The sequence below is a fragment of the Cheilinus undulatus genome, linkage group 3 (assembly GCF_018320785.1).
Source record: "Cheilinus undulatus linkage group 3, ASM1832078v1, whole genome shotgun sequence".
NCBI classification, from domain to species: domain Eukaryota; kingdom Metazoa; phylum Chordata; class Actinopteri; order Labriformes; family Labridae; genus Cheilinus; species Cheilinus undulatus.
Genome location: NC_054867.1, coordinates 43892502 through 43912176, shown reverse-complemented (window position 1 = coordinate 43912176; position 19675 = coordinate 43892502). Strand labels below are relative to the sequence as shown.

The following is a 19675-nucleotide window of genomic DNA, read 5'->3' as shown; positions in this document are numbered from 1 at the left end:
TTAATGTGCAAGTGCATATTTAAAACAACAGCAGGGATGCATGATGAGAAATCACAGAGTGTAAGGGACTATTGAAAACAGAAATAATAAGATGTCAGTATAAAGTATGTTATGTGTAAGCAATGTGATCAACCCATGATTTGGTGGGTCAGAGATAATTATTCCGACGAGTCAATTCTTGATAAGACTGCTACTAGACTATCATGGCAAGAGCTGTTAATTAAACCATGTGGGTTTTGTTGTATATGTTGATTCTATTTTTAAAATTTTATTTAACCTTTATTTAACAAAGAAAACATAAATGAGACTTAAAAAATCTTTTTTTTCTAGCAGTCCAAGACAGGCAGAAGCATATTTTAAAAAGTTAGAGACAGACAATAAGCAGCAATACATACAAGCATTGTATTACTCTGGAAAACATGGCAACTAATGAAATAAGCAAATAAACATAGATCAGGCAGAACATCTAAACAGATGTGTGTAACTCCAAGTCATTCAGCATCCTCTTAAAAGCATCCATTCAGACCAGGTTATTATGTTTTTAAACCAAGTCACTTCTACACAACAAAACAGCTTCTGGTTTTGTCACAGGAAAAAATGTTGAAGTCAGAGCTAAGTTGTTCTGAACATGTAGATCAGCTGTAGCCTTTAAGTGGTGTCCTGCCCTGGAATGATCATTTTTCTCTCTTTTTTTTTTTTTTTTTTACAGAAAACTCACATTTTCTCTCTTTATTTTTGTTCACAGCTCAGCAAACCAGTGTCCATGACTACCTGCAATAGTATCTGTCCTTAAAGCTGAGGTAGTAGATTGAATAGTTGTGGGGTTTTGACTCTCCCTCTGAGATAACTTTTCAATCTACTGTCTTTCCTAAGGTGACAGGATGACCTGCTATGACACTGAAGACTCAAAAGACTTTTGACACTGTATGGAGGAAAGGTGTCATAAACTCAGCAAAGATGGTGATCGATCCTTCACAGGAAGCAAATACAAAAGAGTCAAAATGTAACCACTAGATAAAACAGTCAAAGATGTAAAACAAGTTGGTACATACTGAGTTAAGCCTTGTGTTTTGATTGGTCAATGATGCCTGAAGTTGAGCCTTGCAAGGTGAGGTAGTAGGTTGTATAGTTTGTGGGATGAACTAAATCCTGCTTAGGTGATAACTATACAGTCTATTACCTTTCTTGAGAGGTACAATAAGTGCTTGAAATGAGGCTCACGCACACGGACTTAATGTTGAAAAGGAAGCTCTGACGCCATCTTGTGACCAAAGACCAAAAGCACTTTGGGAGTTATCTTCACATTTGAACCTCTTCAGTGACAAAACGTCCTGAGGCTAAGGATGCTCTTAACTTGCAGAATTTTGAGAAAATAAATAAATAAACAAAAAAGAATCAAAACAATAAAGGTCTCCAGAATGATCACAGAGAATTCTTTTGAGGTCCAAATGATGGGCCATTGAGCTATTACTTAATGATGCTTCTCAAACTCACCAACTGCAATAAACATATGAATTAAGGTGACTTCACTGCCATGCTAGATTCTTCACCATAATCAAGCATCACCATAGTATAACCATTCTTACATCAATGCGAATTATGACTAAAAGCATGGTATACAACCCTATCACATGGTCGTGATCCACGACGCAGTGTTTAATTTGCACCACAAAGTATGACCATTTGCTTGTGATACAATGCATGATACAGTTCACTTAACAAAGAATACTGAACTTCTCTAATATAAGACATCTTTTAAACATTCAGAAAGTCTATCAATATAACAAAGAAAAGAAGGGTTCGGCTTCCACAGTGTTTCCCAAACTTTACAAGGTGCACGCCATCGTGATCCAACAACTTTGGCTTTTGCTGATGGCTGGCACTAGCTTGGATAACATTAATTCCAGACTCAATCTGGACCTGGCCTGATTCTTTCTGTTTTACAAGCCTGGAAAAAGCCATTTCACCCCAGTCACTAAGGCTTTCTTCAGATGCTCAACCTCTTGGGTCCTCAGTAGATGTCCGGTCTGGGACAATGCCTTTCTTTTTTATTAGCCAAGCATCAATAACTGTGACTTTAGCTCTTTTACCACCCAGTGGCTGGTAGAGTCTTGTTTTGTGTTTTATTATGGTGGAGAGGGTAGTGTGATATGGTGGAGCCCCACATGTGGCTAAAATGTGTACTGAAGACATAAATGTCACATTAAATAATGTAGAGAAGAAATAATGAAAACTTACTTGATGACCCAAATAAAATCTCCTGCGACCCAACTGTGGGTCCTGACCCCGGAGTTGGGAATGAGTGATCTATCTACACTGTTAAAATTCAATTATCAATACCAGTGGGCACAGTCTGAGAAGGATGGTACATTGTGGTTTAAACTTCTGCAAATCAAATGTTGTGTCATGTGAGAAAGGTTAACGTAACTCAAGATCCTTAAACCAGATGCACAGAAGAAAATATAAAAGGTTTATATATTGTAATAAAAGGCTTGATGAATTAAATTAGCAATGAGTCTACAAAGAAGATTTACTAACCTCAAGTTAATAATTTTTCAAAAACAACTAAAATATTTTATTTAAAAGCTTGCATATTATGTAACTCAAGAAAGACAAATTCTTTCTGGAGAAACCAATTGGTTATTTTTTTTGTTCATCTCTCCAGGGTGAATCTAAAATATCTGATTGTAAGATGAAAGATCCTAAAGTGCGATGCACACGGTCTCTCACTCTCAGTTTACCTTTCGATGTAGCTTAACACAGTAGACACTGTGAAATCTGTACATCATGACTTTTATTTCATTTATTCAGTGTCAGAGTGAATCTGACAACCTAATAAACCAAACTGAGCAACAAAGTACAAACAAATGCACTTTTGGTAATCTAGTAACACAAACTTGGAACACATTTTGATTTTTTTTTAGTCGTAGTTGCCTCAACTGTAGCCGTTTTTTAAAACATTAAAGTGTTCCTGAATTAGACTAGGCTGTTTTCAATTGTGCACCTAAAACATGGTAGGAAAAAAATCAGATTTCAGAGTTGAAATCCAATTTGATCCAAAAACAGAATAGAAGACGTCACAAATTTAGTTTAAAATGACCAAATAACAAAGAAATATGCCAGTATATACAGGATTGCTGCAGTCCTTAAGTATACAATTATGCATAGGGGTCTCAATTTTTTAATGCAGATTAACATAGTTTCACCTATTTAATATCATTGCAGGTATCACCAGATAATGTTCACAGAGTCAACAAAGGACCGAGGGGAAGGTAATTTCCAAAAAATGTTTTTTTTTTGTTGTTGAAATAAACATGAAGAACTGGAACTTGACCAGAAACTGAATCAAACAACAGTGATGTGAAACTTAAGGTCTAACTAAACTTTAGGAAGTCGCCCGTTCCTCTTCAAGACAGTTTTCGCAATACACACAGACACACAAACACAATTTCTTGAACTTAAACATTCTTTCAGTGTACAAGGATATGTTTGTAAAAAAAAAAAAAGATTTTACACTTAAATAGCTCGGGAGTTTTACAAGAATAACCTCTAATACTAAAGAACACAAACACTAAAGTACAGGCTCTGACTGGATGGATGGATGATGCACAAGACCATTTTATCTTGTACAGCAATTTTTACAAAGAATAGAAAAATGCACTGGACTCAGCAGCAACATTTGAGTGTCACATTTTAATTGGATTACGGATATGAACAACACATCTGAAAAATAACAGGACAAGTGTCACCTTAGATAATTCAATAGCTGAACTTGAAGAATGTAACTCAAATGTATGGTACATGTATTACTTGTAACTTATCGTCCAGATTGTCCAAGAAGTCTATGCAGAAGCTTTTGAAGAGAGAGACTTTACTAATGTCAGCACTAATGAGCACCCGTTTGCACTAAATCACCATACCAAGTCTATTACCTTGTAATTCTCTTCCTTCAGTATTGCCAGTTTACATTCTAAAATACGTTAACATTTAAGTATGAATGAAATAGAAACCTCAATCAGCCCCAACAAACTGACCTGGAAGATGTAAAAAGCCTTATTGTGTAGGAGAAAGTCAGGGAGAAAACAAGATGGAATTATAAACAAGGTGAGTGTTTAAGAGTGCATCTCATCTTTAAAAGAAAGTACAAAGTAGACTTTGTATAAAATAAACAAAGCTGTACAGATGTCAATGTTTTCCCAGTTGGACGTACTATAACCAGCTTGCCGCTTGCTAACTTGTCACATGATTGGTATGGGAAGTAGTAAGTCAACCAGAAAAACTTCAGTTAGTAACTAGCTGAAAAAGGGCATATCACATTTACTTAAGTGGAGAAGAATTTGTACTGCATTAAATCGACTAGTCTAGGGTTAAATAAAAACTCTGCATAGTCAAAAGGCAGCACTATTCATTAACAGCAGTAGATTGGTTTGCCAGGTGGGGTTAACATTAGCAGAGCTGCACTGCAAGCCAACATCCGCATGCCTATGCTAATGTCGTTATTCAATGCTTTGTTAAAGTGATTTTTACCAATTAGAACCCAACACAACCAGCAAACAACGTTGTCTTCCTTTTGTACATCAACATACTGCTTAACTGCACTGTTCTGACAAAATGCTATCAGTGCTATCCATTCCCTGTTTGTTTACATCCAGGCAGTAGAGCATTATGGCAGCAGCCATTAACCAGAGTTGCAGTGGCTCATAGTGGCTGTCAGAGGATTGATCTGGATGGCCTGCATTTAGAAAAAATAGTACAATTTTAACCAACTGTAATTCATGAATTCAAGGTTCAACACTTAACTGCAAAAGTTTTATATCATATCAGTGTGTCAACCATACAGGGCCGGCATTTTGGGAGCCTGAAAACACTTTTTTTTTTAAACTGGGTTTACAAATCTGTTAAAGCCAACCATTTCATCTCCATGTATACAGCCAACGTATCTTTCCTGAAACGAACAGGTCATAGCCCACTTAGCCCACTTAACCCGCATGTGCAAACCCAGGCATCACCTTCTTTTCTGTTTTCGTTGCATTTCTGTGGCATTGTTACAGCACCACTTACATGCCTGGCATATATACTACAGCGTTTTCAGTCGTGTTGAATGTTTTTGTGCTTACACGGACATTTTTTGAAACAATGCCATGTTTACGGAAAACTTTTTCAAAACAAAACAGAAATAAATGTTTTTTGTCTCCTTGTGGACAAGAACCTACTCAGCTAACTGTGCACATCCCTGACTGGGCCAAGGACAGTAGTTTATTTAATTTACATAAACAAGCAATTACTGTAGCCACCTTCTTTTTCTTTTCTCAAAAAGATTTTTTTTTAGCTTTCTGCCTTTATTATGATAGGACAGCTGAAGAGAGACAGGAAATACGGGGAGAGGAACAGATCCTGCGACCATTTATTAAGGACTCTATGCCAAGGTTTTTTTATAGTTAGCTGAAACTAACTAAATAACTAAAACTAAAATTCAAAAATCATTTACTTATCTGAAACTAAATAGAACTACGCTTTACCAAAAAAACGAAAAGTGAAGTGTAGCCTGTTTTAATATGTTTTTGAAAATTTATGACGCTCACTCAGCCCCAACATCTTTCTGTAAAAAAATAAAACACTAAAACTAATAAAAACTAAACAAAAAAAGCATTGTTGCAAAATAAAAACTAAACTAAACCAACAAGCCAGCAGTCAAAACTAATAAAAACTAAACTGGAATCGAACACAGAAAGTGAAAATGAAATAAAAAATAAAAACTAATGAAAAATCAAAAAGTATTCTAACCTTGTTCTTTACATAGGCATTCGCTCTACCAGCTGAGCTAAATTTGTTCCCATAAAAGCAGCCACCTTAACTATGTACGGAAACATACTGGTTGATTTATGTGTAGCTCTTTTACAGCAAAGTTAGGATAGCTGTGGCTAATACTCGCAGAAATGATGGCTCGTTGTGATAAGGACATCTTCTTTTAAACACTCCAGTCCATTCTGTCCACCCATTACTTGCTCTTAATTTCAAGATGTATACAAGCAAGCAGGTTCACTCAATTTGGGCCCCACTGATCATGTTACTGCTGGGGTTGTCAGTTGTCTGGCTTGTTTGAGACCCTTGGTTTTCTATTCCACATGTAGTTAACTCTCTCCAAAGCTTCAGGTATGCTGTTTTGATCTTCTCGATTTTAAATGCATACACAACTGGGTTTACAGCCGAGTTAGCGTGAGAAAGCAGGATGCCCAAAAAGAAAGCTTGGTGGGGTACATGAGTACCAAAGTAAGCAATGCAGTTCATGATGTGGAGAGGGAGCCAGGACAGAGCAAACAGAGCCAGGACCAGAGATAGAGATCCTGCCAGTTCGTTCTCTTTCTTCAAATAGTTTTGAGACTGTTGTTGGGCACCGTTGCCTGGTTTCACCCTGAGGACTCCTCTAATTGTGCAGAAGATGTAGCCGTACAGCGCAGTCATCACCAACAGAGGAGTCAGGGTGCAGAGAAAGAAGTTGAAGTAAACCAGATATGACAACGGGATCACATCTATAAACCGGCACAGAAAGGTAGAGTTGACTGAGACATAAGTGTGGTGGTTGTACCATCCAAGCATGGGAGCAAAGCTCAGAGGCACTGAAACAAGCCAGCATGCTGCTACCACAAGCAGAGAGTGTCTCTGTGTAACCGTCCTTTTATACCTGTAAAAAAACAACACAATTTGTTAACATAACTAATAGTGTATTCAAAACATGCACAATACATTAAGAGGTGGGACTGGGACTATAAGTCCTTGTCCTGATGTTTCTCACCACTCTTGGGTGCTAATGTGATTTATGTTGCAATTATAAAGTACTATGATTCTATAATGACCATAATGTTCAGTAGTACCAATTATAGCATTTCTCCTTTCTTTTTTAAACCTAAACAGTAGTCAAACCATAAAACAGGTGAAAGAATATCATGAATAACATTTCCTCCCCCAAAACATACACATTATGTGGACATGTCATTACAGTGTCAGCAGGTCCTTGATTTTTCATCATCTATATGCTTGTCTTGCAATCCATCTTGCTAGGAGCTGTTCCTAGCTGATAAGCACCTGTTTTCTTTGTAACATTGTTAAAAAGCCCCTGGTATATGATTGGTTGCCTGAAGCAGGGACATCAGCACCATGCTGTGCTTTACAGTAGGGCCTATGGACTGAGATGTGTCACTGTTAAACCCAGAGCAGTTGAATAAACATTAGGCGAAACAAAACCTCCCAACTCCCTGTAAAAGATGGTGGGTGCAGCAGTGTCCTGCCAAGTGGCACTGATTTTCTTCTCTTTAGTCTATAGAACTCTTCAAAAAGATAACGTAGCATACAGGCTAAAAACAAACCTGAAACCACTACCTGCGGTTCACTAGATTATAACACCATAATCCACTTTTCTGGATTACGGCTGATGTTCAGAAGACTTTCCTTAAAAACAGAATGCTTGTAACATAAGTTAATTAGCTAGCTATATCTTTATTCATAAAGATATAGCTATATTGTCTCAGCTCATGCTGGCTGTCAATGTGTAGGTTGATATGATTTCACTCATTGATCAGAGATAAAATATAGATTTTTAAACTGTAAAAAAGATAACTACACTACAATGAAACATTTTTTTTTTTTACAATTCTTACCTAAAAGAGTACTGTATAGTAAAGGTAAGCCACAGAATAGGTCAGAAAGTAGATAAAAAATGACAAGCTTTGATTCAAAGCAATGCTAAGAAGAACTATTTTCATTTCAACTACACAATATACGATATAGAAATAAAATCTTACCTGAGAGGGATGTACACCCGGAGGAATCGATCCACTGCGATAGCCACGAGACACAAAACCGATACCAATGTAAAGAAGATGACCACACAGCTGAGGAAGAGACAGCAGTGGAATGAAGTCCTCAGTCTTGCTTCTACCACTAAAGCAAATGGTATGGACACACCGCCAACCATAAAGTCAGCCACAGCAAGAGACACAATCAGGCAGAAAGTAGGCTGCTTAATGCACTTACTGGTCCAAAGTGCCAAAATCACCAACACATTGCCAAGACAGCAGCAAACAGCAATGAAAACCTCCAACACTATGTAAATCAATGTGCCTGAAAACATTGTGCTCCCAAGTCAACTCAGTTTGACTAGCAACTGTGCAGTGCTTCCAAATATGAGTCTGAGTTAGAGTGTGCTGGGCTCTCTCTCTTATCATTCATCTTGGTCTTGTGAAACATTTGAGGAAGTACCTAAGCCCTTTTTTTTGTTGCAGTTGTTTGTAACTGAATCTTTAAAGGGGTTGTACGATAAATAACTTTGTCACTATAAGGCAGAACTTATCTAACTGTTTGTCAAAGCTTGCCAATATAAGTCAACACTGTTGGCTGTTGTCAGATACTATATGGATGGTTTAATTTTTTTTAAATTTGGTTGCTGACAACCTTTTTCAGGAGTTAATGATACTTCTGCTGTGTGATGGGTTTCAGAAAGGATGTAGCACTTAACAATTTAAAATAAAACTCTGTCTAGGAGTTGCAGTCTTTTATTACATCCAAATGTCACTGTTTTTTAAACCTTATAAACTCTGAATGTAGTTTCTGAGAACTCAAACCCACATCTCTAACCCTGACCTTAATCTGTACAATTCATCTTTATTTTTTCTCTTGCCTATGAGGTCTTTCCTTTGTGCTGACAATTACTGAAGTGGTTAAATAGTGTTGTGTTAGAGGTGTTTTATAAATGCATCATGTAAGTACTCTGAGAAAAACCAGGTGATACCAAAGGCTGGTTTACATGTCCATAACATGAGATGGTTATTTGTTATTTAAGGAACATAACAAGGGTAAGACAGGTCTGAACACTGAGACCTCACATTTCACTCTAACTTCTGTAATCAACTGATTAAAAAATGATCACTGCAAACAAAGTCATGTAGGTCACAAGTGTGTCAACCACTTCCCTCCTTAATCAGCTTGAATAGTTTGAGAGACACTGATCCAGCATGACAAAGGACAAAAATATGCTGGACAAGCAATCAAACAAACACACAAAATACATGGTAAGTAAAATTAACAGCTAAATGTGAAAGACACATTATCAAGAGGATGTAGAGCATTTTCAACTGACAAGGACATTTTACCCAACAGTGGATCATTCAATACAAAAGGAACAATAAACGTAAGCACATTTAGCACACTGGTGTTTAATAAGTACACCCATTCCAACACTTTGAATGCTTTATCATTCATAATTGCTATATTTCAAAACGTATTAGATTTTTCTTTTTAGGATGAATTGGCAGATTGGTATGCCTGCCCTCTTTGTCAGTTGTCTGGAGATAATTTCTGTCATGAATTAGCGCTAAACAAGGATTGATTGAAAAAAAAAAATGGATTAAGACACAGCAATTGGTCTGCCTCTGCTGAGAACGTTACAACCCAGGGTTTCCCATCAATTGTCTAGACCAGTTGTTCTCAACTGGCATGGTGGCAAGCTAAGTTGTACCTTGGGAAATTGTAAAACTAGAAGTTATTACTACAACTAGACAACAACTAAAGCTACTGTAACACATATATATGATATATAATATCGCTGGCATCAGGCCAAAACCTTAGTGCTATTTGTCACCATTTGCATCTGTCAGTAGGTTTTACAAATTTTAAAACCAGTAAAAGAGTCTCACAAAGACGCTGACTATCACCATCCAGTTTTGAAATTGATTGAAAAATTCAGATTTTCCATCCCCTAGAAAGTGATGATTTGGAGATGGGAGGCAGCAATATTTCACATGGATATGAATATTAGGGGTGAGGGAAAAATCGATACAGCATAGTATTGCAATATTTTGCACTGTGATATATATCGTATCATCTGCCAAGTATCAACTTTTTAAAAATTAATTGCTAATATGAACTGAAGTCTATGATACTGGATAAATAGCATCAGTTGCTTCTCTGTCCACTTAATGATGCTACTGCACCCTTTGTCCAATGAGGTCGGCAGAGGTGAAAGTCATACAGCAGGAGAAAGTTAGTACAACCAATATGGCAGCACCAGGGAAAAGACATTAGGAATGCAAGTAGGGCACTAACAACATGGAAATGACACATGAGGTTAGCAAGACTGGAGCATTTACCTTCACAGAAATCTAAGTTCTGTTCTTCTAGGCAAGAAGCAAATCTGTTGTGGTGACAGTGACAAAATAATGTTAGTAAATATGCACAAAATGGGTCTAGAAAGGGAAAAATATCTGTTTTCCACAAACAAATGACAAGCAAAACACAAACAAAAATAATATGCTGGTCCTGGTATAAATAAACAATGGAAGATATACAGCAATGCCACTGTTTTGCATTTTGTCCATCACTTGCTTATGACATCAAACATGCAGTTTAGCATCTATCAAAAGAAAAACAGACAGGAGGTGAGCCCACTGAGGTCAGTGAGTGTAAAAAAACTAAGCATCTGGCACTGAAAAGCTCTTTTTTTTTTTGCAGACACCAGCTTAATAGAATTTACATGTTAATATATTCAGTTGACAGTGAAGTTGATGCTTAGGTTCCCCCACTACAAAACTGAATTTCATACTTTAAAGTTAATTTACTCAAACTGTAATAAACAAAACCACAACTTTACAGTTCTGACAACTCATGTCAGTGTTTTCCATAACCAGATGATACTCAGGTGGACAACCCGTGTTTTTACTAAGAATTCACAATGTTGTCACTTTATCGCTATCAACAGGTTCTGGCTTAAAGTCGATTATTTTAAAATGTAACTTAGCACTACTGGGTGCCCTCATAAGATGCAATACTAATGAAGGTTTTTCAAACAGCAGAAAATGACTTATATATACAGTGCTTAACAAATTTATTAGACAACCAACCAAAGTAAGGTTTATGCCACAGCTGCCCTAAATTAACAGCGTTGGTAATTACCAAAATCATTTTTTATGTTTCTGCAATGGTTAATACACCAATATGTAAAAGCTCTTTAACCCAAAACATATTTTTAATGCTAAAACATAATTATTATTGTTATCCATGAATTTTCAAATTTACTGATTTACAAAAAAAAAAAAAACTGAAAAAATAGTAAAGCACATTATTATTTCTTGATTAATATGTCAAATTATAGTTATTTACTTGCATTCCTGAACAGAAAAATTAGTTTTAGTGGTTGAATGTTATGCTTGATTAATTTCTAACTTCAATCAAATTTAGGTATAAAAAGGTGAATTCAGTTTGAAATTCCTCATTCCTGTTCAAAATGGTAAAACGTGGAGATGAAAACACTGAAAATGAAAGAGTCCACATTTAAGCACTTCATGATGCTGGATGGTCTCTGAGACAAATATGACAGGTGGTCTAATAATTTTGTTTAGCACTGTACATTAAAATAAACTGCATTTTTCGCCCTCTCTACCATCCAGGTACAGCATCATTTTGTGGGAAACACAGTGTGGGCTATCTCCATACACTCTGATTGCTAGAACAATGCTGCTGTGCAGCTACAAATCTACAATTTTTTGTACAGGTTAGTAAACTTGTATACATTGGGGAGGATGGAGGTGTTGTTAGAAATGAGCAATGTTGCAAATCATGTTTCTAAGCTGCAAGCCCATATCTGAGGAGATCAATAAAATGCATATCCGTCCATCTGTCTGTTTGGCTATCAATATGTTTACCTGTTTAAATGTGACTTTACATCCAGAACAGCATCGTTGAGTTTAAATTCGCACAGGTGTTAATTTAATATGGCTTTAAAAATAGTTATTTCAGTGATTGCCGATAGCACAATACTGCCTGTACTTTGTCTGATTGGTCTTTCAGTTTTCAGTCACACCAGTTCAGCTCACCAATAAGCTAGCTACAATAAAGAACAAAGATCACACATATTCATTTGAATACATTTTTTAAGCATTCACATCTTTTCCAGTCTTTTGCAGACACCAGTTTTGAAATGGATTTTTAAAAATGTGCAGCCTGATCATTTGATATGCTGTCTTCTTCTATTTTTGTAGCTCAATATAAGGTTTAATGTGTTTAGAAAAGTCATCACTTTTTTATTAAACACAACATCACAAATTTTTAGGAAATGGAGGTTATAAAAAATAAAATGCAGCACATTTGAAAATTCAGCTCCTGTTTTTTTAATTTCCCAGTGCCTAAAAAAAACAAACAAAACAAAACAAAAAGAAAACAAAGGGGGAAAGGGCCACAGAGGACCAAATATCAAAAAGTGCAGTTGCACTAGTGTGAGATTTGCTAAAAAGCCAAACTCTGTGTAAATTTTATTGCATCCATTTTGGTTTATTAATTTAAACCCCTGTCCTTTTGGAAAAGTGCTGAGATTGTCAGATTAATATGAACAGAGACAGCCAACTAAAATAAATTGATCTCTATCCAGGGAAGCTCAGCAAGGATTACTTTATTAATTGAAACTGGCAATAATAGCTTTTCTGTCATATAATCCCTGTGACACATGCACAAGCGGATCCCTGCAAGGCCATAATCAAATTCATTACCTCTGTTTATAGATAATCATGTGTTGTGTAGTGCAAACAAAGAGACTGGACGGTATAGAGAATTATCTGGAGAAAACGGATTGTCTAGTAATTAATAAATTAACATATCTAGGATATCTGAATATTTGTTTTCATGTCAGGCATCAATATAATGGGTAGTTTTTGGAAACCATAAGCACTTTAAGTCTACAAATCTTTAACTCTGCAGCAGTTGATAATGCATAATTGATGCCACAGGGGTGTAATTTCTCTGCCACACAACCACAAAGGATAGATTTTACCCCACTGGATCAATTCAAGAGGAAAAAAGAAAGAAGAAAATGACCACAAAGAAGTCAGTGATTAGTTAAAGAACTAAAACTCCATATATAACTATGCACTGTACTATATCTGACACTGAGAGTCATCTAATTTCACAAGTGATAATGCGTGTGGACTCCCACTTGAGCTAATGAAGGCGTGTGGGATTACAGAGGTCTAATAAAAGTGATCTAGTGTCTGCTCATGTAGTCTTTAATGCATTGACCAGGGCCTGGATGATAGGCAGTGTCCCAAAAAAACAGCCTGAGTCATTACTTTCTTTAGAAAAAGAAAAATGTTAAGTGGTCGACTGAATTTACTTCAGTCAGACAATCTGCTTCCTCAGGCAAGTAAAGACCATCTCAGTGATTGCTTGCTCAGTGGTACATGATGCCAATGACTTTTCATGCTCAGACAGTCAATTAGATTAAGTTTTTATAAGTAATTGAACTTCTGGATCTAATCCCTACCTGTAGTAAATACTACAGATAGGTCTGGTCTAAAATTATGTGCAGAAACAGCAGAGGCTGGGGCATAATATGCCATTAAAATTAAATGCAAGCACATTTTATATGAGGACAATAAAACATCCTAAATGCTGAAAGAAGCAGAAAAATTATATGAAACAGGCTGACAGACCTCTAATAGAAAAAAGAGAAATATAATTCTGAATCTATGTATCATTTCTTCAATTATTTGATTAATAATTGAGTGACAAAAAATAACTCATTTCTTACATATTGTTATTCAATTATCAATAAATTCTGAAATGTGACTTTACTAATGTCCGCAGAGGGAGTAAGTGACGACTTTTACCTTAATCACCCTAAATCAGGAGTGAAAGCAAGACAGAAAATTGGCATGTTACCTAGGGGTCAGAGAGCAAAATTCAGTGGCATATGTCATTAATAGAGTCATATAAGCCATGACTTCAGTGGCTTGCTCTGTGTGTGAGATAAGCTTTTAGAAAAGCTTATCAGAGTTAACAAAGTTAGCCTGGGCATCAGAACCAGTCACAATGATAAGAAGCAGGGTTTAACCAATAATCGGCTTGGCCAGTATTCTGAATTTGGCCTATTATCTGTATCCGTATTTTATTATACCTTTTGCCAATAAAATTAACTGACTGTAAATCACACAACTTCAGCTCCACTGTGATGTTCGTCTTCATTTTTGACTTTGTTTTCACTTTTAATAGTCATATTAGGTCATTACATGCAACCCAATGTCTATGCCTGTCATTTCAGTATGTTATGAAAAAAGAATAGTACTGTGTTGACAGTAAGAGACTGAACATTCAAAATATGTTATCAGTGCAGAAAGTTCCATGATCAGAGTGGGATCACACGCTGTCTGCCAGTGACTGCTGGACAAATGTTTGCACAGGGTTGAGCTTTGCTACTGGTACCCCTCGGCAGATTAGTTTATCAGATCACTTCAAAGTAATCTTGGAAATAACTAACACAATGTCAATAATTAGAAAACCAGAAAACAAAAAACAGTGTACAGTCCTTAAGCATTATCATTATGGTGTATTTGTGTTGTAAATAATGAAACATTTACAGCAGTAAAATGTATATGTTGGATGGTGAAAACACTAACATTAGCATATGCATAATAATGGTGGATTAGTGGACAATTGGTACATGCTGGCCTCCTTGTTGAATGTCATTAAGGCACAAGCTGCTGATAAATGGCATACATGCCACTGAAATGGCACATGGTGCTAGATTTGCAGAGTGCATCCCTGAATATATGATATGGTACATGGTACTGCCCCCCAGTGGCATGCTGGATGCCACTTTTAGACCTCAAACTACCGCAAATCTAACAGTAAATATCTCCAATGAAGTCCCTGTCTCTCACACACTTACACAATAACAGGGTAATATAACCAAATGCAATAGCAAATGGGCAGCAGGTTATAGCTGTCGAAACAATAAAATTTGCTTACATTTGCTCAGGATATATCTTTAATTGGCACTAGAAATACATTGGCTGCTCTTTTTCTAGACATAATTTTGATATTTTGTAAAAACAACTGTTGGTATTGGCATGAAAGTGGTAAAACTGCGAAATCAGTAGCAGCTCATCTTCTGATTTCTTTAGAAAAAAGTAAAGACAATAATATTCCAATAGAAAATCAAAATGCTCTCATGATATACAGCTGGAACAAACATTACTTAATGTAGCCTAATGCAAGTACAACAGGCACGTCTAGATTTGTAGGCCCTCTTGTAATATAACAAAATTTTCAATATAAACCATTAAAAGTCATGTAATAGTCACCACGTAGATGTAGCGTGGATTTACTCAATACCCCATCAGTGATATAAAAATGACATAACTTAGTAAATTCTTCTCAAGTAGTCATGGAAACAGCAGCACACATGGCCAGCTAGCGAGCGACTCGCTAGCTTTTAGCTAACGTTAGCTCGATGCACACAACACAGAACAGGAGTTGCTCATTTTCACACATGAAGCTTACTCACAGTATTTGTGTAGCTTCTTCAGAAGTCCTTCTTCGTCTCTGTCTTCTTCGTAATCCTCGTTATTCCTCATGTTTCATTGCACAATATCCCCTGTATGTTCGTATGGTCGAACGGCTGGAATTAGCCGTTTAAGCTAATGCTACCGTTATAATCTTCACTTGTTTCCTGTCCTGACTAAAGCGACGCCGTACATTTTCAACCATGTCTGTTATTTCAACTCTCATTTGACTAAGAAAAAGTTAAAGCATGTTTCCCCACAGACAGGCTCAGACTTGCGACAACACCAACCTACCAATAAAATATCAAAATGCAAAGTTCAACGGTTAAAATCATCCTTTTCATTTTAATATAATGAGGTAGTCTAGATAAAATCACTAAATATGTAGCTTTTTCATGCGTAATTTTGAATGCAAGATTTATGTTACCGATTTAACATTTTTAAATTTTATATTTATGTATTTATTAGGTGAAGGTAACTTTTTTTTTTACCCCCCCAACACCCCCCAGTCCAGAGTTGACGCTGTCGGCCATCTACCGGTAGATTTTAAAGCTCTTCTTGCGTCCATCTGCTGAGAAGCTTTATGGAGATTCGAATTTCCTTTTCCAGCAGGACTTGGCACCTGCCCAGAAACTGGTTTGCTGGCCATTGTATTACTGTGCTTGACTGGTGAGCCAACTGGTCTTGCTTGAACCCTATGGAGAATCTCTCACATGTTGTCTAGAAGAAGATTTAAAAAAAACCCAGCCTCAACAATAAAGACGAGCTGAAGGGTGCTGAGCAACCAGGGCTGCATAACACCCCAGCAGTGCCACAGACTGATTGACGCCATGCCATGTTGTATAGATGCAGTAATTTGTGCTAAAGGAGCTCCAACCAATTACTGAATGCATAAATGAGCATAATTTTCCAGAAGGTCAGCGTATCTGTACTATAAATCTTTTTTGGACTGGTGTGTGATATTCTTGTATCTTTTATCTGTGAGCTGTAAGCTGTAATCATCAACATTAAAACAAAAGTCTAGAAATATGTCACTTTGGAATGATTCATCTAGAATTTTGGATTCAATCGGGGGGGAAAAAAACAACATTTTTCATGATATTCTATTCTTTTAGACGTACCTATAGGTCCTTTGAAGTTCATTGGCTGAAATGTTCTTAAAATAACTGTTGCAAAAATCAATATGCATGAATGAATGAGGTAAGGGGACTGTTCATGCAAAGGTATCTTTTTTTTTTAGCTTGGGCATTGTTTTTTTGGGCTTGGTTTCCAAAGAAGCGGACAAGGACTTGATATTCACATAATATTTAAATATCTTACATTAATAAAATTGTAGCCATATCCTTTAATTCAAAAAGGCCAAATAGTTTTTGAAAGGGGCCTCTGAAAATGAGTTCTATAGCTAATTTATCACAAACAAAAGCACAGAGAGATTCAAACCCTTGTTGATGATGTCTAATAAGAAAATTATGTAATTTCTACTCTATATGTGAAAAAAAATCTCTGATTGCATTTTTATTGCAGTTTAGTTGTGTACATTTGCAATACCATAAAATGAGCCCCACTTTGCATCCATCTCCATACCTCCAGCTGAGAGCTTTTATCTAACAGCCTCATCAAAAAGCATCCTCTATCCCATTACTGCATGCAGATCACAGACCATGTATAAACACTTCCTCAGAGCAAAACTAATGCTGCAGTGAGCTGCAGAAAGAAAAGTCCCACCCCTTGATTTTTTTATGACTCGCTTTTCTAGAGTAGTGAGAGAGAGTGAGTGAGTGAGAGAGCAGAGTGAGGATGTAGAAGAGTAGTGATGCATTGGTACCCAGTCCTGTGAAGAGGATGAACATGCTGAGGACTAATCATCCAGAAAGAGGCTCTTTTTGTGTAAATATGGCAAAGAGAAAAAGTAAACTTCTTTCTGCTAGGGAACATACATAGGGGAAGATGTTTTTGCTGGAAAAAAAGCTGAGACTAGAAGTTTCAACATCCAATTTAAAATCTGCATGAAGGTAAGAAAGATCTGTGAGGAGTAAAGATGGTTTCCTCTCCTGGTATCAAACCTCGGGAGCATGTGGATATGGTTTACATCTCCATCGAGACAGCCATCGCCCTGGCCTCGGTGCTGGGGAATGTGCTGGTGGTGCTTGTTGTGTGCGTGAACCGGGCTCTCCGCAACACCACCTTCTGCTTCATCGTGTCTCTGGCTGTAGCGGACATCGCTGTGGGTGTTCTGGTAATCCCTCTGGCCATTATCATCAGCCTGGGATTTCACACTCAGTTTTACACCTGCCTCTTCCTGTCCTGTCTGCTCCTCATCATCACCCAGAGCTCCATCCTTTCTCTGCTGGCCATCGCCATCGACAGATATCTGAGAGTCAAGATCCCTACCAGGTGAGGATGTCTTTAAACCATTGGGTAACACTTTGGTGTAACAGTTTGCTTGTCTCATCAATAAAGGGGAAAGCAAGCAGAGGTAAGTTTGGGATAAACTCTGCTTGGTATTGATTATTGAAATTGCTCAAGGAGAGTGTTGCAGTGGCAATTAAGAATTTGCAGTCTGCTTATGGTAAGATAAATAAAATATTTATAACATGGGGGAAAAGGAAGTGGGAAGCACCACATTATCCAGCTGGCCATAGTTTTCTATTGCTCACTATAGCCTTTTTTGCAACAGAAAACTCCAGTCCTAGCTCTGAGGTCCATAATGCTTGTAACCTGAGGCAAATTTAGCTCCCCTGACGCAGCAAAACTCTTAATTTTCTAAGAATAATTCATTTTAAGTGGGGCCAGATCTTTTGCATTGGTAGATCAAATTTTTGCATTCCAACATCTGACGGTCTCTTATCTTATTTGTATTGCCTTTAACATCAGAGAGCTAAATGCATGCTTGTTAATCCAGATCAGGTGCTGCTCTGAGTAAAAGTTGGACATGGCGCCATATATCTTTGTCTGGTTTAATGCAAATCAATGAATTGGACATCGGAAGCTTTCACGCTGATTAAAATGTACCCGTCTGCATTAAAGACTGACATAAGCAGTGTTCGTTAAGGCATTTTGGCAGTCACTCAATATGACTTTTTGTTTATCGGTTAGATCTGGATGCAAATGTAAAGCTGGCGCCTGAGGAAAACTTGTCTGAACAATAACAAATGGACTGGCATTCGGTCAAAGATCTACTCATCAAGGATTTCATCAGACAGCTTGATTGAAAACCTTTTTCTCATTCATGTTTTTACAATCCTGCTCAGGTACAGCACCATAGTGACCCAAAGGAGGGCATACGTGGCTGTTTTTCTCTGCTGGATCCTCTCCTTCCTGACTGGAATAGTTCCCATGACTGGATGGAATAATCTGGACACTCACAGAAACCTCAGCAGCTCCAGCAGCATCGTCTGTGAGTTCATCACCGTCATGAGGCTGGACTACATGGTGTACTTTAATTTCTTCGGCTGGGTGGTGGTGCCGCTGTCTATAATGATCGCTCTGTACGCCGAGATCTTCAGGGTGATCCGGCGGCAGCTGAACCGTCGTGCTGAGGCCACGTGTGATACATCTGATAGGGACCGGTACTATCAGAAGGAACTGAAACTGGCCAAGTCTCTGGCCCTGGTGGTCTTCCTCTTTGCCGTGTGCTGGCTGCCAATACACATCATGAACTGCATCACATTCTTCTGCCCGGACTGTCACGTACCCAAGTTAGCCTTTTATATTGGGATTTTCATGTCCCATGTGAACTCAGCACTCAACCCGATGGTGTATGCATTCAGGATAAAGCATTTCCGTGTCACACTGATCCAAATCACTCGACGCTGCATGTTATGTAAGCCTGCAGAGCCAACGCCATGCACCAGCACACCAGCCCTGGAGAAAGTGGAAATGTGACTAAGACCTCGTGGTTCAGCTATGGCTCTCAGTGGATTATAAGGAACTTTAATTATAAGGAACTTGGATTACTTTCTCATAAAGAAAAGCACCCAATTCATGTGAAAGTTTGTTCCTGACCCATTAATATTTGGGTGGCATTGAGATTTGGAAAAAGCTGAGCCTGCAATCAAAAAATGGAACAGCCCCATCAGCCTGCAGCATCTGTTTTATTTGAATGCTTTTTAATTGATTCATATTGAATTATGTCTGCATATTAAGTGATTGAGAACATTTCATGTTAAAAAAGCTTGTTGGTAAGAATAAAGATCTAAAGCTTCATTCAGTACGCTCATGCTACAGTGCTTATTTCACCTTTACATCAATTTGGATATTTAAAAAGACGAAGAGGTCAGAGGCATGCAGTTTACCGGGGCTTTATCAAAGCACAAGAGAGCTCTAAGGTAACTGCTACCATGCTCATTATA

The 19675-nt window shown here is 37.4% G+C and overlaps 2 protein-coding genes across 2 annotated transcripts; one reads left to right on the top strand and one right to left on the bottom strand.

The window, feature by feature from the left end:
- Nucleotides 1-5657: 5657 nt before the first annotated feature.
- On the bottom strand, nt 5658-15360 carry LOC121506956 (adenosine receptor A1-like). Its single transcript, XM_041783024.1, has 4 exons — nt 15326-15360; nt 10143-10186; nt 7800-7938; nt 5658-6682 (listed from the first exon to the last, which is right to left on the bottom strand). The coding sequence occupies exon 4, from the start codon at nt 6595-6597 to the stop codon at nt 6040-6042; it is 558 nt and encodes a 185-aa protein (XP_041638958.1). The 5' UTR covers nt 6598-6682; nt 7800-7938; nt 10143-10186; nt 15326-15360; the 3' UTR covers nt 5658-6039.
- LOC121506955 (adenosine receptor A1-like) lies at nt 15330-19446 on the top strand. The gene is made up of 2 exons (XM_041783023.1): nt 15330-17717; nt 18575-19446. The coding sequence occupies exons 1-2, from the start codon at nt 17362-17364 to the stop codon at nt 19206-19208; spliced, it is 990 nt and encodes a 329-aa protein (XP_041638957.1). The 5' UTR covers nt 15330-17361; the 3' UTR covers nt 19209-19446.
- Nucleotides 19447-19675: the final 229 nt, after the last annotated feature.

Coding starts and splice junctions, on each gene's coding strand:
- LOC121506956 (XM_041783024.1), bottom strand. CDS start 6,597: ATGCTTGGATGGTACAACCACCACACTTATGTCTCAGTCAACTCTACC.
- LOC121506955 (XM_041783023.1), top strand. CDS start 17,362: ATGGTTTCCTCTCCTGGTATCAAACCTCGGGAGCATGTGGATATGGTT. Junction 17,718..18,574: donor AGAGTCAAGATCCCTACCAG/GTGAGGATGTCT, acceptor AATCCTGCTCAG/GTACAGCACCATAGTGACCC.